We start from the raw sequence: 27659 nt of genomic DNA on the forward strand, positions 1-27659 counted from the left end.
TGGCAATAGCTACCAAAATTTAACACTCATACCCTTTATCCAACAGCTTACTGTTAGAAGATATTTATTATAAAATTGTTTGTAATAGCAAAATACCAAAATAAGCTAAGCGCCCATCAACTGTGCCCTGGTAAAATAGCTTTACATTGACTAATAGAACCTTCCATGGCTATTAAAAAGAATAAGATAATGTATAAGAATATATGAATGAAGAAAGCTCTCGGGATTAAGAGAAAGAAACTACTATGTATAAAATAGATGAGCAGCAAGGATATATTGTACAGCACAGGCAAATATAGCCATTATTTTGTAATAGCTTTAAATGGAGTATGATCTATGAAAATATTGAATCTCTGTGCAGTACACTGAAACTAATATAATATTGTAAATCAACTATACTTCAATAAAAAAAGAATGCTCTCTAAGATGTGTTAGTAAATGGAAGAAAATCAAAGTTAAAGCAATATTTAAAATATTATCTTTTGGTGTAAAATTATTTATAATTTTATAAACTTGCTTATATTCATAACAGAAATAATTGGTAGTATATACAAGAAGCCATTAACACGGTTACCTTTGGAGAGAATAATTAGAGGTAGGGGAAGCCTTTTATTTTTATACCTTTTTGTATGGCTTTGATTTTCACATATGTGCATTATGTACATTCAGTTGTCCCTCAGTTGTCCCCAGGGACAACCCACACACACACCCAACAGATATCAAAATCCACAGATACTCATGTCCCTTATATAAAATGGTGTAGTATTTGCAAATAATCTATTCATATCCTTCCATATACTTTAAATCATCTCTAGATTACTTATAATACTTAATACATTGTAAATGCTATGTAAATAGTTGCCAGGTATGTAGCAACTTCAAGTTGTGCTTTTTGGAACTTCCTGGAAATTTTTTTGAATATTTTCAATCCGAGGTTGGCTGAATTTGCCAATACAGAACCTGCAGATATAAAGGGCTGATTGTATATTAATTATATTTTTTATATCAATACATTATCTGGGCAATGAGATTATGGCCTGTTTTTGTTCTCTTCATTATTAGTTTCTGTTTGTTCAGGAAATAAATACTTTTTAAATGTACAATAGCAAACTAAAAGAAACATAATGCAGGGGCTTCCCTGGTGGCGCAGTGGTCGAGAGTCCGCCTGCCAATGCACGGGACACAGGTTCATGCCCCTGTCCGGGAAGATCCCACATACCGCGGAGCGGCTAGGCCCGTGAGCCATGGCCACTGAGCCTACGCGTCCGGAGCCTGTGCTCCGCAACAGGAGAGGTCACAACAGTGAGAGGCCCACGTACCACAAAAAAAAGAAAAAGAAAAAAGAAACATAATGCATATACTTTTTAACTTAAGAAGTGTATGTCCAGGGAATTTATCCTTCAGAAACACCTTCATAAGAATTTTTTTTTTATAAATTTATTTATTTTTGGCTGCGTTGGGTCTTTGCTGCTGTGCATGGGCTTTCTCTAGTTGCGGCGAGCGGGGGTTACTCTTTGTTGGGGTGCGCAGGCTTCTCATCGTAGTGGCGTCTCTTTTTGCGGAACACGGCGGGCTCTAGGCGCGCGGGCTTCAGTAGTTGCAGCATGCAGCCTCAGTAGTTGTGGCACACGGGCTTAGTTGCTCCGTGGTATGTGGTATCTTTCTGGGCCAGGGCTCGAACCCGTGTCCCCTGCATTGGCAGGTGGTTTCTTAACCACTGCACCACCAGGGAAGTCCCTGTAAGTATTTTTAATAGTAAGAAGCTAGACACAGCCTCGACCTCATCAGAAGGGATCCTACAGGAAAAATACTGGTACATCCATACCATGGGATACTAGGCTCCTGTTAAACGTTTGAATGATATGAGCTGAATTGGATGATGACCACAATAGATTGTTAAATGAAAAGCTAAACAAAAACAAGTTATACAACTATATATATGATATGATATCTGTTTAAAGAAAAAGTCAATAATATATTAAAATATAAAATAGAAACAAATCGCGATAAAGCGACCTGCTTGCACCTGCATATAGCAGATTTCTAAAAAGCATCCACTAGAAACTGCTAATGGTGGTTACTTCTGGGAGTGAAGATGGTGAGGGGACTTTTTACTTTTCTTTTTGCACCTTTCTGAAACATAAGAATTAATTACCATGATCACATATTATTTTTTAATAAAAAGTTAAGTCTAATTGTTTGACAAAAGAAGAGGTCTTTCGACCCATGACGTTTGTGCATTCAGCTTCCTGTAGGCAGAAACCTAGATCAAATTACTTTTCCTGTCTCTTCTGGCTCTCTGAGTCATACTTCTGACTCATCGACACCTAGCAGTCTCTGAAATGACTGTCATTTAATAAGGATTAAATCTGGGATTTTATAGTTCAAAGAGGTTTTAGACTCAAAGAGCCTAACAGTCCCTTCTAACTGAGGCAAGAGAGAACTGAGGCTCAGAGAGGTGATATGACCGTCACTCAGCTAGTAAGGAGTGGCCCAGCCAGACCCAGGTTCACTCAGTGGACTTCCCAGTGTTACCGTGTAATCAAAGCTCTCAGTAAACATAGAAAGCCAATCAATGCTTTCACCAGAATAGAAAGCCATGAAATTAGTAAAAGTGAATAATGAGACTTTAACAAAGTTATTATGAGAGGACCAGCTTGTGGGATTAAAGATTACAGATGTTCCAGGCCTGACAGGGAAAACTCAGTGGCAACCCCCATCCACCACTCAATATCGTTGTCAAAGAAGACTGATGAGAAGCGAAATAAGATTCTATATATTATGTATAGATAAGCTGATCAGTTCTTTTATTCTTTTTCAAGTTCCATAGCCATCTTCCCTGGAAGTGAAAGGAAACAGAATTCAGATATCAGCTGTGTCGTTTGGAAAACTGGACTCTGTGTGTTCAGTTGAAACTGAAACAAAGCTTCTTAGAGGCTTGTCTTGTTCTCCTTTGTTCCCGATCCACCATCCCTCTCCTGGGCACGCACAGAGCCCTGTCATTGGAAAGCACTTAGTAATTACATTGTGTTGGTTTAGACCGGATTGATTTGAGAAAGATTTTAGCCTTTGCGTCTCGTTAAATTTGACTTCAGGGTGATTTTTCCTTCTCGGCAGAGTTTTGTGCTTATTTTTTAGATGCTCTGTTTCTCTTTTGGCAAGGGCCCCAAAATGGGAGTTAGCAAGGGCAACATAAACTCCTGGCATTCTCTATTGCATTTTGTCACAGTTCATTCTGGAATTGTACATAAGAAATGAGGCAGTCAAATTAATTTTGGTAACAAGGCTCAGGGCTGTCTAACCAAGCTCAGGATGACAGGACCAGGCATATGACCAAAGAGAGGGATTTGGCGGGCAGCCAGCCCCATTCCATACAGTCTCCCCAGAATCTCATATGAATATATTATTCTGTCAGCACATACTTGTCTACATACATTACATGTGTCTTTCTTTATTATCCTGTTTTCCTTCTAATTTTGAAGGCTCCTATCTAACCCAGAAATCTAGGAAACTCATAGAAGCATATTAAATGCACACACACTAAAATCTTACTGGACATGGGTAGACAAAACTTTCAACCCATTCAGACCATGGCACAAACGTCCAAAGTGAAATTTCATGTTTCTGCTAACTAATCAAGAGCATGAAATCTGATAGGTTAACACTTAAATGCCTGGGTAGGACATGAAGGGTTTTGAGGCAGGTAACATAATCTTAGCCTTTCAGTTTTGGGAAACTTTTTCCCTCTGTCCATCAGAATAATATGCCTTATGAAATACCAAAATTCTCCGGCTTCCTCTCTTTCAGGTGAATGGCATTGACCTTCGAGGAGCATCCCATGAACAGGCTGCTGCAGCGCTAAAGGGGGCTGGACAGACGGTGACGATTATAGCACAATACCAGCCTGAAGGTCAGTGAGAACTCAAACTTACAATGTTCTGATGTGTTTCTGTGTGAATGGGTGCCTGCATTTCTGATCACCGGTATTAACCAGTCACCACCAACAAGATTTTTTAAAACAATCTATGGTGAAAAATTTGTGGTTTATGTCCAAAGAACATGAGACTTTGTTACCCTTAATTCCAAGGAAAACATCCAATAGTTAGAAAGGCCTGTTTGAAAATATGAATTTAAACAAATAACAAGTAGCATCAGCTTGATTTCATTTATATTCTTGTCTGGTATACACCTTTGCTCAGCAATGGGTACTATAAAAGCAATTAAGATTTAGGAAGCAAGGGGGAGAGATCTCATCTACAGAAATAGACCATGATCAGTAGACCATAGTCTCTCCTTATGGCATTGACTTACTCTTATTAACACTAAAGTGGTTTTTGGATGTCCTTGATGTGGAATTTTTATTTTATTTTATTTTTGCCTCTTCTGCCACACTATCCCTTGTTTGGAATACATCACTGTAAACCGTGAGACTAGGTGAGATGTCATAAGTTGAATTAGCCAATTGAGATTTGATGAGATATTCTAAATTAGATTAGCCAAACCTGCTTTTTGATTGGTTTCAACATCTGTTTCTGTGATCAGAATGAGGATCAGTGAGACAACTGGGATGTTACCTACTGTGGAATTGAGTTCTTAGCAAATTTATATATATAAATTGCTCTTTTGTTAAAGAAATGTAGTTATGTATATCACTGTGGACTAGACTTTACAAAAAAAAAAAGAGGAATATGGTTCTGTCTTCAAGAAATGTAGTTCATTGTTTTTGGTCTGCATGGCTAGCAGAGAGGAGAATTTAACAGATGAATATGAAAGTACAAGGGACCTTCAAGGAAGAGCCTTTGTGCATCCACATGCATAAAGAGCTTCTTTGGCCTTTTCAAATGATTCTTTCTTAGCAACATTTGGTCTATTGATATTTGGAAAATTGAGGTTTGTGTCTTTGCTGTGACATCTTAGGTTTTACCATTAACGGTGGCCAACCACATGTTTTACGAGAGAATAAAGAAAACATTCTGCCATTATGTGTTTTGGTATGTCACTTTCACTTTGCCTGACTTTAGAATTAGGATTTGCAATTAAGTTATACCAAAAAAAAAAAAAGTATTAATTGCTTTCTTCTATTGACCTAGCCCAGATATGGCCAGAGAGCCATCTGGGAAGAGGGGATTTGTGTTTGTCAAAGATGGACGATGACAGCACCAAGGAACCATGCTCTTCCCAGACAGTTTTGACAAGTCTTTCTACATCTTAAAAATTAGTAGATATGTCTTCTAATAGGAATAAACAGCTCCAAAGTACCCATTGTAAAACAGAAAATGAAAAAGATCTGGGTTAACACAATTTGATGAACAAATTCTACTTCATATAGAGTAAGAACTTGTTCATGGGATTCTTCCATTTTATTGATAGCTGTTATCTTTGGGTCTCAAACTCTATGCCCTACACCATAATCTGATGCAAGGCATAAATATCGCTGACTGTTTTCCCATTTCTGAAAACTTTCATCTCAAACAATTCTGGAGACTGATAAGATGGTCAGAGCCATAGTTATACCAATTAGGAGCTCTTGATAGTGATGACAGTCACTCAGATAACCTTGAACAGAATGATTACAAGCTTTAAAAGTTACAATAAAGGACAAACATGTCCTAGTTCTATCAGCATAAATCTTCATCTTAAGCTTCCTTACAGCTTTGTTTCCTTTAAGCAATATACTCACTTTGGATACTATGCTGTGCTTTATCAAGATGCCTGTTCAAAGCATGTCTTATAAATCAAATAAATTGATGTTTAAAGTGCTTCTAAAGATACCTGCAAATAACAACAACAAGCTTAGTATTTCAAAATGCCAAAGTACAAATCAGACTCACGGAATGACTTCCCCATTTTAATAGCCTAACTGCATTCTAATTTGTCACGGCTTTAAATCAGTTGGAAATGTGGTAATGCAACATCAAGCAATCATTCTTCTCCCTTTGCAAAGGGAGAAGAATTTAACTATTCTTAATTTAACTTAATTTAGCTTAATATAGCTTAATTTAACTATTGTTTGAAATGGAAAACTGATTGGATTGTTGTTTAGGTCATTTAGGGACATGTAAATTATATGACATATTTAAGAAATAATGATCAATTTGCCTTTAAAATAACAAGTTAAAAGAAGAGTATACCATAAGATTCCATTAGGAAATTCTCACCAGGTCCCCTTAATTTGCACCAGTATTGTGAGGTATCCATGCTAAGACAAATTTTACTGACATCTCTTGTAACACGGTCAAGAACCAGGCTTTCTGCAAAAATGTTTTTCACTTACATTCAAATACTTTTATCAGGAATATTCTAGATGCCTTGCTCAATATTACTAGATATTCAGAAAATTCCACTTTTACCCCTATCCCAGGTCTTTGTCTTTAAGGAATTTTTTATCTCCTTCAGGAAAAGAGACTTAGATACATTTAATAGAGATCAATTCCTGATGACATATAACCAAAATTGTATGATAATGGCACCATCTCTAAGAATTATGGAATGTCAGAGAAGGAATAAACCTGCGGGAGGCAGAACAGTACAAGAGTACTTCATGGAAATGGGAAAATGCAGCCAGACTTTGAAAAATGGGTGAGAATTCTATTCCAGAGAGCAGGGAGAAAGAATATCTTGATAAGCTACGTAAGATCGTGAGTTTCAAGCGTGCAGACACCAAAACCTATGTTTTGTTCACTGATAAATTTATCTTCAGTGTTGTACATATAACTGGTATTTCTTAAAAAGTTGCTGAACTAATGAAGAAAAGTTTACCATTCTTCAGTACTTGATTTTCCACTTGACAGTAATTGAAATGTTGAAGGGATTCATTTTTACTACTTGGACTTTTTCATTTTTGCTTCAAAGCAGAAAATAAGTGGTAAATAAGTGTATATCACAAAATACAAAACCGTTTCCAACTGTATCTTTCACAGTACTTAGCACATTTTTTGAAATAATGATAAATAATTTATAATTATCATAATATAACAGTAAGTGTCTTCCTTGGCAAGTTTCACTGCACAGGGTAAGGCCAAAGTTGTTATACTCACTTCTGCCTAAAATGAACTTGGCCCCAGTTGTCTGAATTACTCTATCCATCATCAGTCTTATTCAATGCCTAGTTCTAGGTGGCAGAATTGAAGCCAAATTTAGAGTCACATACAAACAAATGTTTTTTTCTCCTGGTGTGATTGTGATTCATTTTTACCATCATTTTTTATCCAATGTGCGTCACATGCTTACTTTGAAGTTAACATGTATTACATTAATAATAGAAAGAAAATAATAATGTTATTTTCTTTCTTTTTTTAAGAAAAGGATCATGTACCTGATACTTCAGAATAAAGTCTACCTAAGCAATATGAGAAATTAATTCTTGTAAAAATTTCAATTACCTATATTCAATTAGTGAAATTACTCCAACATTACTTGGAAAAAAGGAAACATAATGCCCACCCACCTCCGCTACACACACACACACACACACACACACACACACATATATATATATACCCATTTCCTTACCCCTCCCAGTCATCTTCCTCATTGCTTTCAGAATTACCATTCTAGAAGATATCACCCCAAGATCCCTGTACACAAACTCCTTGCTTTTCACAGTATGGTCCCAGCCAACCTCCATGCCCCCTCCTGCTACCACCACCCACCAGCATCATCCTTTTTCACTATGGGTCTGCTTCACAGGACTGCTCCCTGCCCCTGCCCTTCGTCCTGAGCTGCCATGTTTCTGGGCCTTTGCTTATGTGGGTTCCTCTGCCTGGAATTCCCTTCTCTCCCTTTCCACTAGTAGTATTCCTGCTCATCTTGAAGGCCCTCAGATGCCAATTCCACTACAAAGTCATCTTTAATCTGCTGAATCAATGTTGATTGATTCTTTCTCTGAGCTCCCTAGACCTATATTCAGACACCTGGTATGTCCCTTGTCGTGATTTGCACATTCCTCCACGTAAGTAAACTTCTAGAGGGCAAGGACCCTTCTACCACTCATTTTATCTCCCATGTTAATATGCTCAATATGAATTTGACTATGCTTTATTAAAGAGTTATCAAATGTGTCTCCCCTTGTTTTAGAAGTGCAATATAATATTTTTAGTGTGTTGGCAAATATTAATAGTAGATGTTTAAGAAATATTTGCTGAGTGAATATTAAATGAGTGCCCTGGCGTTTTGATATTAGATGCAGAAATGGTAAATGGATCCCTATATTGGACATTTGGTGTTGATGCTCTTTTTAGGTGGTGCTATTTTTGCTGTTGTTGTTACAAAACCTTTAGCAACCCTAGTAGGTAAACTCCCTTTCTCCTGCATTGCAGAAAATCTACAGCTCTTGCTCTGTAATATAGAACAAAGAAAAGACTATTAAAGGTCTCACATTTCATTTTTTAAAGATCTGTAACTCAACTTTAACATCTTTGATGAATAAAAAAGGCATTGATTACAACCTAATTATACATTTGTCAAACAGTGTCTAACACAGCATTCCCCTGGGTCAGATTGGGGCAAATCTTTACAGCATTTGTTGTCTTCTCACTAATACAATAGCACCTATATTTAGTGTGAGGTTACTGCCTGAGGCTGAAATAACAAACCATCAGATATTCACTAGGAGAATCAAGTGAACAGTATAAGTTGGATAGAGCACAAAATGGAGACAATTAATTGCCAAGCTGTCCCCATGAAAGCCACCAAAATCCCCTGGCCTTTAATCTGGCTACTCAGGGCGCTGCTGGGGACATTGCAAGGGCTTCAGAAGGGCCTGCAAGTAGGAAGGAGAAAGTCGCTGTTGGTCCCCATCAGCAAGCAGGGACTTGAGTAGACCGTGGAGGGGCCTGATTTCCTCCACCTTTTATTCTTTAAAAGAATACTTGAGTTCCTAAAGGAAAATCCCAAAGGACAGAGTTGATTATTGCCTGGAGACTCATAAGTGTGGTCTGGTTTATGGAATGGAATTGTGGCAGAGTGGCCATGTTCATTCAATTAATAGTTTTTTTGCTGAACATTTACTATGCCTCAGTCAACATTCTAGGAAAATGATAAAACAGCAAACCAAAGAGCCCCTCTCAAATAAATATAAAATTTGTCAAGTGGTGATAAGTAGTATAAATAAATAGGAAGAAGAATAAAGGTGATAGTGACAGAGAAATATACGGTGGGTAGGGAAGGTCTTGCTAATAAGGTGGTATTTCAGCAGAGACTTAAAAGAAGTGATGGAATGAGCCATGTAGGAAACTAGGGGAAGAGATGACTTACTCTAGAGTCTTGGTCTGCCAAGGGTGGTCGGTGAACCAACAGCATAGATAGCAACTGAGAACTTGTTAGAAAGGCACAATCTTGAACCCCAACCCAGGCTAACTAAATCAGAATCTGCATTTTATCGAGATCCACAGGTTATTTGTACGTACATTAAAGTTTGAGAAGCACTGCTCTAGAATACTTAGGGACCCTGCAAAAATTGCCATTTGACACTATTGGGTGGGACTCCCTCTACCTGGAGTACTGGGCAAAGTCACATGAGGCTATATCACAAGGTTTGATTTCTGACATGTGTCACTCAATGGTTAGTCATAGCTCAGTGGTTTTACTAGGAACAGATCAGGCTGCAGGGGGTCTAAGAAGTTCACATGTCATTCACCTCTACTTTGCCTATCCCTCCCCTCTAAATACAGATTATCAAGCTAATTCATAAATCTTGCTAGAACTCAGCTAGTGACACAGTGAACCTATTCAGGCTTCATTCTCTTTCATTATGGCCTCTCCTGCAAGTGAGTTAAAGAAACTAGAGTCTGTCATACAGAGTGAAGTAAGTCAGAAAGAGAAAGACAAATACCATATGCTAACACATATATATGGAATTTAAGAAAAAGAAATGTTATGAAGAACCTAGGGGTAAGACAGGAATAAAGACACAGACCTACTAGAGAATGGACTTGAGGATATGGGGAGGGGGAAGGGTAAGCTGTGACAAAGCGAGAGAGTGGCATGGACATATATACACTACCAAACGTAAAATAGATAGCTAGTGGGAAGCAGCCGCATAGCACAGGGAGATCAGCTCGGTGCTTTGTGACCACCTAGAGGGGTGGGATAGGTAGGGTGCGAGGGAGGGAGATGCAAGAGGGAAGAGATATGGGAACATATGTATATGTATAACTGATTCACTGTTATAAAGCAGAAAATAACACACCCTTGTAAAGCAATTATACCCCAATAAAGATGTAAAAGAAAGAAGCAGTGAGTTGGGATGAAGTAAGATTGAACCCCATCCTAATGGATGGCTCTGTGAATCAAAAAAAGTCATTCAGCCATCACTATAAATTTTATTTGAGTAACTTACTATATTTTAAAGCAGAAATTAATTTAAATAATCTTTTTTACTTCTTTTAAATTGTGTAGCTAATTCAGGGGGGAAAGAGTATATATTCTTTTTAGCGTGAAGTGAAACTCTGATCTTCAGAGTAACCACTCTGAATTAAGTTATAGAGCTTAAACCAGAGCTGGAGACCAAGGTGCATTTCTCTATAGAGTAAAAGATACAATGAAAGCTTGAAATTAATATGCAACTTAACCTTGGAAGAGTATTGACACCTTCTGAAAGTTCTCAGAAAAGAGAGTATTTACAACATCCAAGAAACCTCCTTGCGATGCAAGCTATATTTCTTTATTTAAATCAATGTCTACATAGATTTATGCATACGAATGAGCAGCTGTGGCATGTTGAAATATTTTCTCAGTACAAATAACTGCATCTTAAATGCCCAGGCAAGATTCATAAAGTCCAGCTGTGGGTCTTGATCGGAAATTGCATCAGCATCATCAGGAAACATTTAAGATGGGCATTGGAGTGGAAAGTACTGGGCAGGACTCTGGACTTCGACGAGACCAGTATTTTAATGCCAACTATAACTCTAGCTGTGTGACCTTGTGGTAGTTATTCATCTTTATGAGTCTCCGTTTTCTTACCTACAAAAAGGAGAGGTTAGAATGGGTAAGGTATTATCAGAATAACCCTTCAGTTATTAAATTCTAGATAAAAAACATGACCCCTGACCTCAGGTGGTAGAGAAGCACAAATTCCATTACTTGAAAGTTTTGTCACTAACATAACATCCTTTTTCTTTGCATTTTTTTGCATGATTTAAGAAGAAGTGAACGAACAATCTAGTTAACTTGATGCATTCTGTGTGGTTTAACCAGAATCATTGAGAAATAGAAATTAAGAGTTGGAGGAATCCTTTTAATACCATCTTGTCCAGCTTCTTCATTTCACAGGTGGGGGAGCTGAAGCTCAGTCAGCCTCTAGATAGGAAAGCAGTTCAATATCTTAAAAGTTGTCATAGCTACTAAAGTTGAGCAGCTAATAAATTTCTTAATCCTTTTAATTCGCTATAATAGCTCATGAAAGCAGATGGCTTAAATAGCCCAAGGAATCATCCAATAATATTGTTCTGATCAAAAGGACATTAAGGAGTTAAAAAGAAATTCTCATGGCATCTCAGGGCTTTCTCATGTACAAAACTTCACTCTCCTTTCTAGCTTACTGTTGTTAATTGCTGTTGTTCATGTATCAGAGTTAAATGATATATATGAGAGCTCTAAAAGTATAAACAATTATTGTTAATTTAAAAAACCTACCAATCTGGATATATTGATAGTTCAATAAACAGTTCAAATATATTATGATTTTCCTCTTCCTCATCCTAAATTCTTCCTGTAGAACCCTTTATTCACCCATCCATCCACTCATCCATCCATCATCAGTCAGTTCATCCTCAGTGATAGTCTATATTGCCACATATCAGATTTCTCCAAATATGTTGCATTAAATCTGTTTTAATTAATCTAGTTGGTATATTCTAATTTTTACCAAAATATTAGGAAGGAAACAAATAAAACTTCATATGACTCTAGAATTTGTACTGCTTAGCCATGTCTTTCTCTACAACTCTCTCTCTCACATACATACACCTCCACCAGCAGATACTGCCTCCTCCTGCAACTAGAAATCTCCCAAGACGTCTCCTCAGTGCTTCCTTTTCCTAGCCTTCTCCCAGTTGCTTTTGTTTTCTCCTCAGCCTCCATCTAACACATAGCACTATAAAATATGACCAAAAGGATGATTCCTGCAAATAGAGTGTACAGATTCATTGAGAGCTTCCTTCCAGATACTTCAATGACGAATGATGCTGCATCCCTCTCTCCATGCCCACACCCCATTTTGGACCTAGAAAAATGTAGTGACTACAAAGGGGGAGGTACCATTTCCTGACTCTTAGAAAACTCTCTTGACCTCATTATCTATCCTGGGAATACAACATCCCAAGCTCATATCAAAGGGATTAAAAATATTTACAAAGGTAATTATAAGTCATGCCTCCTCCCACTGTATCATCCCTCTTCCCATCTCCATAGCAACTCTCATTCCATAATTAAATATATTGATCTTTGTGTATTTCATCTATATATTAAGTTTATATTGTTTGGGGGATATCTTGGTATCCGGTAACATAAAGCATTCACTCCTTAGTACTGAAAGAGGCTAAGTAAAACCTCGTGCTAGAGATATTTTGGTAACCAAGAACATTTCTTGGATCCTTACTTGTCTTTAGCAACATCCAGATCAAATACATGGAAATAAAGAGTCTTAATTCTATTCTTGAGTATACAAGGATCGCAAAGTGAACACAAATCCTTGTTAGATAACCCTCCCATTTGATACGAAATTTCAGGATGTTAGATAACTGTCTCTACAGAGACAAAAAGAAGAATATAAACCAAGACAGATTTAAAATACCTACTAACTTAACACCATATTCTGGGTTCCCATCTCGTTTATCCCTGCATCTGTTTGCTTATCCCCCTATTTAAGCCAATCCTCAAATGTAAAAATACATCTTCTCCTTTCCCTGACTCTGCAGCCAATGCTTTATTGACCGTGTTTTAAGCCACATCACTTTTCTGAACATTGATTCCCTTGTTTGTTAATTAAGATGGTTAGAGAGATTTATTTATTTGTTTGTTTGTTTATTTATTTTTGGCTGCATTGGGTCTTCGTTGCTGCGTGAGGGCTTTCTCTAGTTGTGGCGAGCGGGGGCTACTCTTCGTTGTGGCGTGCGGGCTTCTCAGTGCGGTGGCTTCTCTTTGCAGAGCACAGGCTCTAGGTACACAGGCTCAGTAGTTGTGGCGCACGGGCTCAGTTGCTACACAGGTTCAGTTACTCTGCGGCATGTGGGATCTTCCCGGACCAGGGATCGAATCCGTGTCCTCTGCACTGGCAAGCAGATTCTTAACCACTGAGCCACCAGGGAAGTCCCTAGAGAGATTATTTTTAAGGCTCTTTCCAGCTGACATTCTGTGAAATTTAGTTTACTGTGTCTTCTAATTAAAGCTTGTCATCAAACAATAATAATCACAAGCAGGTAATTTCTAAATGTTCTCTTTTTATTCCACACATTTTAGAACATGGTAATTCTGCTTTCACCCACTTGTGGGAAGGGGAAAGCTCTATATCTGTGGAAATTTTCTCTTTCTGTGTTTAATAGGATTTGAACCCTGCAATAATAGTTTTAAATGTAATTCAAGTGGAAGCACTTATTGCTTGTGGGGGCTTTCAAGATTAACAACTTACTGTACATGGTCTCTTTGTTTATAGACCCACTGTAACCTAAATCTTATCCATTTAATAAATTAAATTGTAATTACCAAGCTTACAAGTAGATTTATTGAGGCTGAAAGAAAGCAATATGAAAAAATCAATTTCAAGAAACCAAGTGCACAGAAAACTGAAATAGGACAATATCTTAAATTCTCAGAATCACAAGTAGTAGCAATTTCAGGATGGAAAAACCAAGCCTAAGAAATATAAAGTATACATCTTTAATGTGCTTTATAATACGATTCCTGGTAGACTCTTTGACTAAGTCTATAAAAAGCAAAAGTATCCAAATTGTACTTTGGTTCAAGATAGTCTACTCTTATTCCCTCTTTCCGTTTCCTCATATTCATGTTCCCACTGCCAAGGATAATTTGCTTTCTTAGTAAAGAACCACTGATGCATTACAAAAATTAAGGAGCAACAGAACAGATAAGAGGAAGGAAATTTAGACACAGACACACACAGAGAGAACACTATGTGACTAAGGCAGAGACTGGAGTGATGTATCGACAAGCCAAAGAATGCCAAGGACCGGGGGCAACCACCAGCATCTAGGAGAGGGGCATGGAACAAATTTTCCCTCTGAAACTTCAGAAGGAGCCATCCTTTCTAACACCTTGATTTTGGATTTCTGGACTCCAGAACTACGACTGAGTCAAAGACCAACACCAGAAGAACTAGAACAATGAAACATACTACAACCTAAAAATGAAGCTGATCATCAAACAGAAAAACGAGAGATTAAACGTCACCTCACGAGAAAGTTCAGTCAAAGGCCAACTGTGGCTGAACTACTTGCCAGGAAGATTCTGAGGTTTAATGAATATGTGGGGGTAACAGAGGCTCACGATTATGACCAGCAAGCTGACAAACCTTGGGCCAGACTGACCCCTGCTGACAAGACCGCCATAAGAAAAGAGTTAAATGAATTTAAATGCTCAGAGATGGAAGTTCATGAGGAGAGCACACATTTTACACATTACCGCCGTCCGTGATGCTGAAGTTTGAGAGAGGATCTAAACAACCCCCTAAGACAGGGCTGCTTCGCTGCTTCCGTCTCCAGAGCGACATGGAGGGAACTTCAGCACTTCTCAGCGCAGCCAGAATTGAGTCCTCCGGGATATAGTTCTGGGGTGAACAGCACTTTTAGGAATGTAGCATTTCACTGGAATGGATTCTCATGTGCTGCCTTGGGCAAAACCGAACACTTTTTGTCAGTGCTTTTGAACCTTTTAATATTGCAGCATACCTGAGGGCTCTTCCCTCACCAGCAGGTTCCAAGTTTTATGGGCTGTACCTCACCCTCACCCAAGATGACTGCCTGTGCTGAGGTAGTTTGCACCATTAGCCTTACCTGCCCTGTCCTGTTGTGAGACCCACCTGTGTAGGCGTTAAATTCTAACCATCACAGCCAGTTGGTGATGGAGGAACCTTCTGGAGGCCCCCAACCTTCTGGAAAAAAGGGGCCCCCACCTCCAGGGGAAGCTTTCATACCACACTGGCATGTCAGCTGAAAGCATTGCACTATACCTCTGGTAACACAGCAGGACGGTCCTCTTCAGGCAGTCCAGCCCAAGAGGAGCTCAGGATCTGACATGTTCTTCCTTTTGGCACAAGTCATTCTGACGTTTATTTGTAAAAATAAAAGAAAGAAATCTTGAAGAAATGTTGGGAACATATGTTTTTCCTATCTGTTCAACAATCTGAGCTGCAACCAGATTCCAAGTTGGGAAAATGAGACAGCATATATATTTTCTATATATAAAAAGAAAACCAAAAAAAGGCCTTTACACTGAGGCTAACTTGGCAGAAAACTGACTCATGGCTTAACTTGTATAGGCTATTGTACTTTTGTTGTACCAAATGTACTCTAAGTCATTCTAACCAAGAGATGTATTCTCCCGCATAAAGCAGAGTTGCAGCAACTCTGTGGGAGCACTTGTGTGCTGTCAGCCCCCCCCACTTCCAGCCAGAGTCACAGCAACGTCCTGTGGATGTGGAGCGCTAGATGGAGAAAGGTCTTTGGAGAAGCAGTTAGGAGGGGCAAGGTCATGACCCACTGCTCCTCTTTTCCTCAGTACCGTTTGCGTTCTCCTGCCGTGCTCTTTGCCTTAACTACCAACACTGATCTTCCTGCTGACCCTCTCTGGGAGCTTCCACCTCACTCACCCCTCCTCTTTCAAGCTGTAGCCAGTGCAGCTGGTGCCTGGGCATTGACTCAGGCCCCACTCCTTTTTGTATGTGTAATATATATTAATATGATTTCCTAGAACCGAAGATTCAGTCGCTTTCTTTGAATTTTTATTGAAAACCATACAGCCTTACTATTTCCCTCTAATTCCTATACATTCTAAATGGAAGGGAAAAAAATGGTTTCTACTTAACTGATGAATGTGGCTTTTTCCCTTTAACGTTCAGAAAATTGCGGCTATTTTATATATTTCTTCTGATTTCCTCTGCAGTCCCTGTTATTCTGTACATGATCTTTCAGAAGATTTTTCTCTTTTCCTCCTTTCATGCCCATGTACGGTTTGCTGAACAATCAGAACAATCAGGTTAAAGCAAAGCTCAAGTGACCTTAAAAGGTAGTGTCTTCCCTCCATATGGGGAATAGGGAGGTATTTGGATTTCTCAGTAAATGTCACGTGCTTTATGACTGTGGAGATACACTGGGCCCACATCTCCTTCAAGATCATTAACATTTAATATGACCGAGGGAAAATAAGTGACAATTCTACAAATTTGTTAGAAGTTTGTATATAAGGTGGCCACACATTACGGGTTAACTTCTTCTAACCTTTCTATCTTGTTGGTTTGGAAATTATTTGGCTTATGCCAGCATCCTCTGTGGCTTCAGATGACATTTTTCAAACCCCTTTCACCGCCTTCCTTTCCCTTAATGTGCCAAGCTTGAAAAAGGATTTGATTTCCCGAGCTACTTGTCTGCTTTCTATGTGCCACCAAGGAATCTAGTTCATCTTTCATCTCATTCATGTTCTTCTGAAACAAGATACTTTGGGAGTCAAGTCTTTTCAGGTGTTTATATAAATGTATATATAAAGTGGATTTTGTGTTCTCTTTCCATGTAAGTAACAATTCACAATCATAATGTAAAGAAGAAATAAAAGCCTGTTGTATTGTACTTCAGGATGCTTCCCTGATGTACAGAATCTCCTTGTAAAATAAATAATTGCATAGTCTATCAGTCTTCTATCAATATTAATTATTAATGTATTTTAGAATTAAAAAAACAAATTATACTAAACAAAAAAAAAAAGGAATATGGGCTTCCCTGGTGGTGCAGTGGTTGAGAGTCTGCCTGCCGATGCAGGGACGTCAGTTCGTGCCCTGGTCCGGCAAGATCCCACATGCCGCGGAGCAGCTGGGCCCGTGAGCCATGGCCGCTGAGCCTGCGCGTCCGGAGCCTGTGCTCTGCAACAGGAGAGGCCACAACAGTAAGAGGCCCATGTACCGCAAAAAAAAAAAAAAAAGGAATAACAGAACAAAAATTCATTCATTCAATTTTTATTCAGCTAATGTTTATTAAATGCTTCTGATGAGTGATGCAGTGCCCTGGACATTAGAGCTAGAAAGATGAGCAAAAGAGATATGGACATTTCCCTAATGTACCTACAGTCAGCCAAGTAAAATCACACTATACAAGCTAAGGTGAGTACTCTAGAAAAAGAAACTTGGATCTAGACTCTTAGAGTCTAGAAACTCAAGTATACCCTTAGAGTACACTAAACCAGATCAAACCCAAACAAACAAAAAACTCGACAGAGGGTTAAGAAGACATCCCCCCAAATAATATTTTCTTTACTCTGAAGGGTGAGTAGGCATTAATTTGTCAAGACAGAGCAGAGAAAGGAGTTGTAAGGAAGAGGAGGGAAAGGTGTGCAAAGTCACCTCTGGAGGAGAGAGGATGGTGATATGGAAGGACTGAAAGCAAACAGGAAAAGGTGGGAGAAACACTGCGCCTAGGATGTTAGAAGCGGGAAGTAGAGGCAGATCACCCAGGACTGTGTTAAGTATTTGGTTCTTTCTCCTGAAAGCAACAGTTTTGAAAGGTTTCAGGCTGTAGGCTGGCAGAATCAGATTTGCTTTTCAAAAAGATGGATCTGGGGCTTCCCTGATGGCACAGTGGTTGAGAGTCCGCCTGCCGATGCAGGGGACACGGGTTCGTGCCCCGGTCCGGGAAGATCCCACATGCCGCGGAGCACCTAGGCCCGTGAGCCATGGCCGCTGAGCCTGCGCGTCCGGAGCCTGTGCTCGGCAACGGGAGAGGCCACAGTGGTGAGAGGCCCACGTACCGCAAAAAAAAAAAAAGATGGATCTGGCTGCTGAATAGAAACAGGCTAGAGAGCTCCGAAGGGGCTAGGGAAGGACTGGCTGAAAAGCATTCATCAAGGGGGTGGGATCAGTGTAGTGGCAGAACAGAAGTAAGACAGACTCAGGGGGGAAAGTAGGTGACAAAACCAATTGACATACATGTGGGCTTATTAAAATGCATAAATTCATCCGTTTTATTAAAGTATGGCAAAGAATTTTGACTAGTTACAAAACAAATATACCCCTCAAGGAAAAGCATATTTTATTCACTGTTGTATCCCTGGTCCCTAGCACAGTGCCTAGGTCATAGTAGGCATTTAATAAATGTAGACCAAATGAAAAAATAAATGAATAATGCCAATGAATTAATGTATCTGTTTTACAGAAACTCTCTGTTCACTTTTTAATTTTAACTAAAGCATAAGGAACTATTGATGAGAAAAAATGGAAGAGAGAGAGAAAGGGAGATGATTGCAAGAAAGAATAATTAAGGCTAGCCTATATGGAGCACTCACTATGTGCATGATGACATTCTGAAAGCTTCTAAATACTTTAACAATTCTAAATATGTTAACTTATTTACACTTCTCAAGAACCTATGACATAGTTTCTATTGCTTTGCCCATTTGCTCATTTACAACTGAGGAAACTGAGACTCAGAAAGCATAAGTGGTTCTCCCAAGGTCAGACAACTAACGAGTAGAGTAAAACCAGAGCTCAGTCTTAGTCTGAAAGACTCCAGAACAACCAGCACAACCACTGCACTAGACTGCTTCTCATAGAAGAGAGGAAAAGGAACCAGATTCACATGGTGATAAGAGGGTTGGAGAGAAAAATGGGAAGGGATGTAAAGGATATGGAGAATCCGAAGAAGGAAAGATGCCAAATACCCAGAGAGAGAAAGGAGAGAGGAAGAGAGGGGACAAAAATGAGCCGGATGGGGAAACAGAGATGGGAATGTTCTGGTTAGGGAGGGCCAGAGGCAGGTGGGATTGTGGAGTCTAGAACTAGACGTGACTGAGAACAGAGACAGGCAGGACTGGCTTGGAGTAGACCCTGGGCCAGAGAGCAGATCCAGGCTGAAAAAAAATGGGTTCTCTTTTTTAATTTGTTGTTGTTGTTTTCAGGATATTGGAGTTTGGGGCCTGTTGTTCAGCTCTGAGAATAGCTGTGGCCCCAAACTGGCATAAAGGCAGGCAGAGGGCTCATCACGTACTACCTGTGAGGGCTTATGTGATTGACAACCTCTCTGAACCTGAAATTCTTCACCTATTACAAAGGGATGATCATATTCACCTTCCAAATTTGCTGGAAGAAATGGAGGAAGTGGATATAGAATGTCTGGAATGTAGAAGGCCATCATAAATGATAGCTAAGATCATAGCCCTCAACAACAGGCCTGTTATAGTAGACACTGTACCCCTCTGCTTTAATGAGAGCTTGGCACGATTCTTAGAATTATCCCTGAGAGGGCCAGAGGCTCCCAGAATATGGGAAGCATTAGTGGTTAAGAGTTTCTACTGTGAAATAGATATGGTTCAAATTCCAACTCTACCATTAGCTGCTGTGTGATCTGGAACAAATTACTTCACCTCTCAGAATATCATTCTTTATCTGTAAAATGGGGATTCACACCCATGACATAGGATGATTTAGAGAATAAAGAGAACCAATGCATGTAAAATGCTAAGCACAGTTCCTGACAAATAGCACATCTCCATTAAGTAATAACTCTCATTATTATGGCAATTATCAGAAAGACTAGAAAGCCTATAATGTTATTATTATGTAGAAAGAGAGAGAGATGTAGACCCAGAGAGGGAAAGGAACTTGGAAGACTGTGGAGACAGGCTTTTGAGGGATTTCTTCAGGTAATAGAATTGATGTGGAAATAACCCTGTGTGGGAGTGTCAAACTGCTCTCTGAAGACTCCTAGAGTCCACTGAAGGAATTGCAGGAGCAAAGGTCAGGGAGTATGGGTGGACACAGCCTGGGTCCTGACCTCACTCCCACTCCAGCCAGAGCTGACTTTATTTGTTGTTCATGTTTGGTCTTGGACACATGAAGGATTATGCCACCAAAAAACAGTTTTAAGCTGTTTTAGCAGAAGGCAAGGAAAGCCGTTCAAATTAAGGTGTGTGTGTGTGGTTAGGATAAAAAAAAAAAGCTGAAGGCTCAGTTATTTTTCTACCAGAATGTAAACTCCATGAAAGCATCAAGTTTTGAGTATTTTAATCACTGCTGTGTCCTCAAGGCCTAGAACAGTGCCTGGCACACAGTGGGAGGTCACTAAATATTTGTAGAATGAATGAATCAGCTAAACAAATGTTCATGCCTTGCAGTTTCTGTTGAACCATAAGTGTCAGAGCAAATTCATCCCTGTTGAAAAGCCAGTTAAGAGTCATGTTAGTTAACGAGAGCTCCAAAACATTGATTTTCCTTGCTGAAAAAAAATAGTTGATCTATGAGAGTACGTTATGTGGTCCCCAGATTGATTGTGGCATCGCTGCTGACCAGGCTGCCAAAAACAAAGACACTCTTAGTTTTACTTTCATTGTTTGGTGTGTGAAAACAAAAATTAAGCAAACCAAACAGACTTTTATCCCAGTGAACCAAATAGTGGCTTTGTACATTTCTGTTAAGTCTTAGACACATTAAATAAAATATAAAATGTTAACTATCACAAGTATAAGACTTTGCAATTTTTCACATGATGTACAAAACAACTCCAAGAGGTAAATAGACAGGTGATATTATCATCAATCTAATTCATAGATAAGGAAAGTGAAGCTTAGTGAAGTTATGTGACTTGCCCAAGGTCATGCTAGTAAGTGCTGTGAACTGAACTTGCCCCCAGATCCTCTGATTCTATTTCTTGTGCTTCATACTGTTCTTCAAATGTTCTTTAGCATTATACTGTTTTATAATTCTTTTATTGACATAAGGATAGCTGAATCAATCTAGAATGATCAGGCTTTCCATAAATTTGCTAAATAAATATATGCTGAGAAAACGTATTTATGTATTTTTAGTGGGTGAATGTTTGATGATGAATGGTATATCATTTTAACCTTATTTTTTAATGATAGTATAATTACATGCTTTCAAAAATCAAAATAATATTAAAACTTGTATACTGAGAAGTCTCATTTCTACTTCATCTCCATTAACCTCATTTCCTTTTGCCCTTATAGGCAGCCATGTAGTAAATGAGTAACTTATTTAAGTGAAAACTGAAACTAAGACCATAGAGGAATATCAGTGAGTTTTATGTGCAGTGTTTTAGAGGGGAAAAAAAATGTTTAATAGGAGAATGCTTACTAGCCTGGAGAATTAAGGAATAAAAAATTGTTGTTTCTTAGTTGGGTTACCATTTACATATGCTCCTCATATATTAAGATATTTTTCTCAAATCAGAAATAATTAGTATTATATTTTCCTTCAATGTGACTGTCATAATATCCAATATACTGTGTAAATTGCCAAGGGACCACAATTTCTAAAAGAATCCTTCATGCAATTATTCTTCATTAAGTAGTATGGTTTTTTTTCTAGACAAATTTGGAACACTTAATATCCCCTAAAGAGGTCACTGGAGACTAAAGGGATCTTAAATCAGGGTTAAAGCCAATCCATTCCCTTGGAAATATGTGCAAGAGTTACCTAGTTTCATATAATAGATATCTTCATATAAAGATATTTAATAACCTTTATTATGGGATAGTGAATATGTAAATTCCTCTTTGTTTAAGGTCACGCAAAAGAGTCTTTATAAGTGATTAACTTCTTTGTAATATAATCACACCCTATCTTATCCAAATTTTTAATATTTTCATTTTCTTTTAAATATTTAAATTTCCTAAAAATAGGTATCATTCATTGTGGGAGACTTTTCCAGGAAGCAAAAGGAGGAATGTTAGAGTTTTAGTGATAACTCTTAGCTATGGTGGTTTAGCAATGAGCAGCAAAAACACAAAGCCTATTTTTTTAAAGAAACACAATGACCCATAAAATTGCAGATGAATAGTTGCTTTGGGTAACTATTAGTGAGAAATAATGAAAGTAGAGTGTCTACACAATCATCAAAACACAGCTGACACAGTCCAAAGAAATGAAGATGTGAAGATTGTTGGGGTTGGGAAGAGGGTAGCAGGGAGGACATGCTGAGAAAACTGCTGAGGAGGGGCTTCCCTGGTGGCACAGCGGTTAAGAATCCGCCTGCCAATGCAGGGGACACGGGTTCGAGCGCTGGTCCGGGATGATCCCACATGCCACTGAGCAACTAAGTCCGTGCACCACAACTACTGAGCCTGCGCTCTAGAGCCTGCAAGCCATAACTACTGAGCACACGTGCCACAACTACTGAAGCCCATTCACCTAGAGCCCGTGCTTCACAACAAGAGAAGCCACTGCAATGAGAAGCCCGCGCATCGCAACGAAGAGTAGCCCCGCTCGCCGCAACTAGAGAAAGCCCACACGCAACAACGAAGACCCAATGCAGCCTAAATAAATAAATAAATTTTTTTTTTTTAAAAAAAGAAAGAAAACTGCTGAGGAAAATCACAGTTAGGAACACATTTTCCCCTCATTCTACGAGATTTATGCATATTTAATTATCTTTTGGAAGCAAAGAAAGTGGATTTTCTTGTTGATCTTTTATTTGATCATTGTGTGGTTGTTGATGATATTGAAATATTATGTATACATTATCATAAGGTTTTAACCCTGGGCTGTTAAATTTCTCTCACAATTTGTGTTTCCTCATTGCAATTCTATCTTTGCCTTTCCTAATTATAAACCCCTCAAAAAAATTTACAGAGAGCTTGAGACTGTAGAACAAGCTATAAAGAAGATGGAAATATAATATCTGAATATAAAATATAATCTATTTATTTTATAAAATGAGAGTTGGTCTTTCGAATAAAATTTAAATGCACTTATTGAGCCTTATATGCTTTCATCTTCTGTGACTTAGCAGTTATTAGTCTCTCTGCCCAGAATTCCCTTCTTCCTTTGTCCACTTGACAAATTCTTTTTCTTTTGAAAAACAAGCTAGAAATCATCTCCTCCAGGAAGTCTTCCTGGCTTTCACTCCACCCCCAGTAGAGTAACTCTGCTTCTTACATGCTACCTCACTTTCTTGTATTGTTGCATTTCTCTCTCAGTCTTGCAATTCATACAAAAAACTGTCCAGTCTCTCTACAGACTATGAGCTTCATGGGGAAAGAGAGATACCACAGTAGGTAGTCAGTAAATGTTTAATGAATGACTCAATCAATCAACCAATGAAGATTTGAGTGCTGGTGATTTTTTTAAGCCTAAGCATCTTGAAAATGGGTTGGACCACGTGGAGAAGCTGATACTGGCTCTAAAGATAATAATAAAAATAAATGGTTGTGAGTTTCTGCTTTATACGACCATGAATTGTCCACATATTAAGAAGTGAACCCGGTTCAAGAACTCAAAAGAATCACTAATGAACGAGGAGAGAGTAGGTAACAACTAATAATGATAATTGTTATCATTATGGCTAGTGCGTCTCAATATTTACATGTTATGCCATTTAATCTTCACAAACACTGTTACATTATTATCTCTGTTTTTCATATGAGGGAATAAAATCCCAGAGAATTTACGTAATTAAGTGGCAGAAGCAAAATTCCAACAGTGGTCTCCCTGATTCAGGAGTCCATTTGGAACACCGTGTTTCCAAGAGGGGCCAACAGTCAGATTTCAACTGCCACACTTTGTGTCCTCACCTATTCCTCACTTCTTTAGAAAGGAGAAAAGGTCCATGGTCACATAACTAGTATAGGACAGGTTCATAGATTTGATAGCACTTCTCTCCAAAGCCTCATTAAACGTGTTGTATGCATGGTCTTAAAATCTGCAAAGCTACATTGTACTGCTGAGCCCTGGGGCTTTAGAACTCCCTTTTGCTCTAAGAGAGCACTTTTCTTAAATCTGGCAAGATGTTGCTTAATAAAACACACACCAAGCATCTGAGCAATTGAAGGAAGAGAGTAGTGATTATGGTTTAGAACTTGATATAGAAAGACAGCAGATTACCACTGAAGTGAGGATTTCTGCATATCATTTGGTTTAAATGGCACTGTGATTAGGAAAAGAAAAAAGACATCTGAAAGGTCATGAAAAGAAAAATAGTAGCAATATTGAATTTCAACTAAGTGGATAAAATCTGGGGCATTACAAATGGAAATACTTTCTAAAACTCCCTACCCTAAAGCATTTAATCTAAAAAGTACAAATGCCATAGGAAACTATATCTAACTTCTAAGGGACAACATTTTGTTGATAATTAATGAATTCTATTTGAATAAAATGACATCAAATGTATATAAATATATTGCTACGATAATGAACAGCTGAACTTTAGGCAGCAGCAAAACAAAGACGTATAAAAGGGAGAAAAAATTATCAGAATCAGAAAAGAAAAACCCTGAGAAGGATGACAAGCAGGATGAATTTTATGGTCAGAAAATATGTATTATCTTTCTAGCCACAAACATGAGATTAGAGATATAATGGGTTTAATTACTGAGCTGCTAGAAAGTAAATATTTGGAAAAAAAACAAAACTTCTATAAAGAGTGACAGAAAGATGTTTGAGGACAGAACAGAAGTCAAAGACACTACTGCTACTTTCTAGTTGCGTGAACTTGGGAAAATTATTGAGCCTCTCTAACTCAACTCTCTCATCTGTGAAAAAGTGTTGATAACACCTTCTTCATAAGGTTATTTTATTTTATTTTTTTTTGCGGTACGCGGGCCTCTCACTGTTGTGGCCTCTCCCATTGCGGAGCACAGGCTCCGGATGCGCAGGCTCAGCGGCCATGGCTCACCGGCCCAGCCGCTCTGCGGCATGTGGGATCTTCCCAGACCGGGGCACGAACCCGTATCCCCTGAATCGGATGGCGGACCCTCAACCACTGCGCCACCAGGGAAGCCCCATAAGGTTATTTTGATGAGCAAGTCATAATTAGAACTCCTGGCTCGAAGAAAGTGCTCAGTAACTGCTAAGATAATGAAAGCCAATACTGCGAAGTGCCTATAATGCCAGAGACTGTTCTGAGTGCTTTCCATACATAACCATGTAACCCTTAAAGCAAGCCCCTGAGATAGAGGCTATGGTTGTCCCCATCTTAGAGATGAAGAAACTAAGGCACAGAAAGCCTAAATAACTTGTCCAAGATCACACAGCAGGGTAGTGGTGGGGCTCCAGTGTCCTTGACCATCGTAACATGCTACCTATTCATACTAAGATGATAGCCTGTTTCAGTTTCTCCATAGCACTTATCACTACATATAATTATCTTCTTTATTTGCTTATGGTCTTCCTTCTATTTGAAAGTAAGCTCTGTGAGAGCAAGAATTTAGACTGCTTTATTTATTAGTTTATCTTCAGCAACTAAAATACTGTTAAGTGCAAAGTAGGTATTCGATAAAATTATTTATGATATGTTGAACTATAATTGTATTTACTAAGAAGAATGTTGAGAAATAAAAGATGAGAGAATTGAGTAAAAAATTTAAATATATGTGTATATTTTATATATATATATATAAATTAAGATTCTAAGAGATAATAATATGCAAAATCATTGTTAGTAATGAATCAGAAACACTCCCCAGAATTAACAATGACAGTTTATTTACAAAAGATAGCCTTGGCAAAATACAAGGCACATATGTTTTCCCTCAACTGTTGGTAACAGAATTAAAGACAGGCACGCAGTCTCATTTTTCCTCATTTTCCAAACTGGTAAGAAGAAGGAACACAGTAGAATCCAGCATTGCCAGGGAGCACAAAGAAGAAATACGTCTCAAATAGTCTGACCTCTTAACATTGTGAAAGAAAGCATTCAGTGAAATACCCCCAAATTAATCTTACCCACATTGTTTACAAGAAGAAAATATGATAATAGCATTTACCAACATCCAAGTTGCCCAGCAAAGCACAATGTCAAGGAAGTAAAGTGGACATTATACGTTGCCAGTGCTCTCAGGATTACACTTGGGCCTGCTTTTCTTTTATTATCCACGTCTACAGCCCAGGCGAGCGTACCCAGTTGCTTCATTGTGTGTCTTTGAGTCGTGATTCTGATGCCTTTGCTTTCCATGGTAGGATCAGGCAACACTTTCCTACAGTAATACATGTATTATGCCTCCTTCATCCCAGCCCTTTGCTAGACACTGGGGACAAAGACTTCCCACTCTCAAAGGCTGAAAAAGCGAGGTCTATTTGACTACCATATTTGCCTGAGGTATCTGTCTACGTAATGGATCCTAATCCTATATTTGGGAAACTTCTTCTAACCTCTCTGTTAGGACTGAAGGCATGTTGGTAGTGGCAGATACCAGGGCCCAGATTCAGGCTCCTGTGCACAGTTTTGTGATTTCTGTTCAAAGCCAAGCCCAAATTCAAGGACTTTTTCCTCTCCAGATATAAAATAACAATGCAGGACCCAGCACTTTAAATCAATGTAATGTAGTAATAGTATGGAATTTAAAAAGAGAAATCACCTTTTCAAGACAGAAACTAAGCTATCAGGAGAATTAACAAAGCAAATCTGCTACCTCTAAGTGTTTCAGTTAATTCCTCTGACAGTAATTTAAAAGAATTTGCTGTTGATTCTGTGTCCTGTTAAGATGTTTAATTTCAATCCCAGAAGTTTGAGAGAAAATGGAGACAGTTTAAAATTGTCTTAAACACTGATAAAAGAAATAGGTTGACACGTAGCTATGAAAATTTCCCTAGAGCTTTCTTTCTTTTTTTTTTTTTTTTTTTGCGGTACACGGGCCTCTCACTGTTGTGGCCTCTCCCATTGTGGAGCACAGGCTCTGGACGCGCAGGCTCAGCAGCCATGGCTCACGGGCCCAGCCACTCCGCGGCATGTGGGATCTTCCCAGACCGGGGCACGAACCCGTGTCCCCTGCATCGGCAAGCAGACTCTCAACCACTGCGCCACCAGGGAAGCCCCCCAGGGCTTTCTTTAGGCTACATTTTTACAACACCAGAGACCAAAAAAAAAGGAAAAAAGGAACAAAGGAAGTCAACACATTTTCCCCAATATTAGTTCTTTCCAGCCTAGAAAAGGGACAACAGGAGAGGGAAATGTCATTTTAATACTATAATGGAACATGCAGTTTGGGGTAAAGTTTTGAATGGTCTTCCCAGAAACCTGGATCATCTCCAAGTCAAATCCAGGATGTGTGCTTTCCTATCTGCCATCACCTACAGGGCAGGCTTACTGGCCTAACTTCTGCAGCCTGAGAACTGACTTTTTCTCTTCCTGAGGCTGGGACAGACTGCAGACATCTGGCCTCAAAGGAGCTATGATTATAGTGGCTAAAATATTTAGAGAACACCTGCTGGGTGAATAAAGAGGCATTGTAGTGAAGGGGTCAAAGCAGAGATTCTGGAGCCAGACTTCCTGTGTTCCAGTCCTAAATCTGTCACTTTTTGTCTATAAGACCTTTGGGCAAAAGGTCCTTAACTTCTTGGTGCATCAGTGTCCTCATTAGTAAAATGGAGTTAATAATAGTAGATATTTTATAATATTATTATGAAGATGAAATGAGTTCGTATTTGGAAAGCTCTTAGAATAGTGCCTTGAAGATCATAAGTCCTAAGTATTGATAGAGAGATA

General features: G+C 38.7%; 1 protein-coding gene across 11 annotated transcripts in view; it reads left to right on the forward strand.

The window, feature by feature from the left end:
• DLG2 (discs large MAGUK scaffold protein 2) overlaps positions 1-27659 on the forward strand; it is a 928219-nt gene that overhangs the window by 616995 nt on the left and 283565 nt on the right. For all 11 annotated transcript variants that reach the window (XM_065883319.1, XM_065883310.1, XM_065883311.1 and 8 more), the window contains one exon: positions 3808-3910. In XM_065883319.1, coding sequence (XP_065739391.1) covers positions 3808-3910 — 103 coding nt within the window. The remainder of the gene's footprint in view (positions 1-3807; positions 3911-27659) is intronic.

This window comes from Phocoena phocoena, chromosome 8 (assembly GCF_963924675.1).
Source record: "Phocoena phocoena chromosome 8, mPhoPho1.1, whole genome shotgun sequence".
In the NCBI taxonomy this organism is placed as follows: Eukaryota; Metazoa; Chordata; class Mammalia; order Artiodactyla; family Phocoenidae; genus Phocoena; species Phocoena phocoena.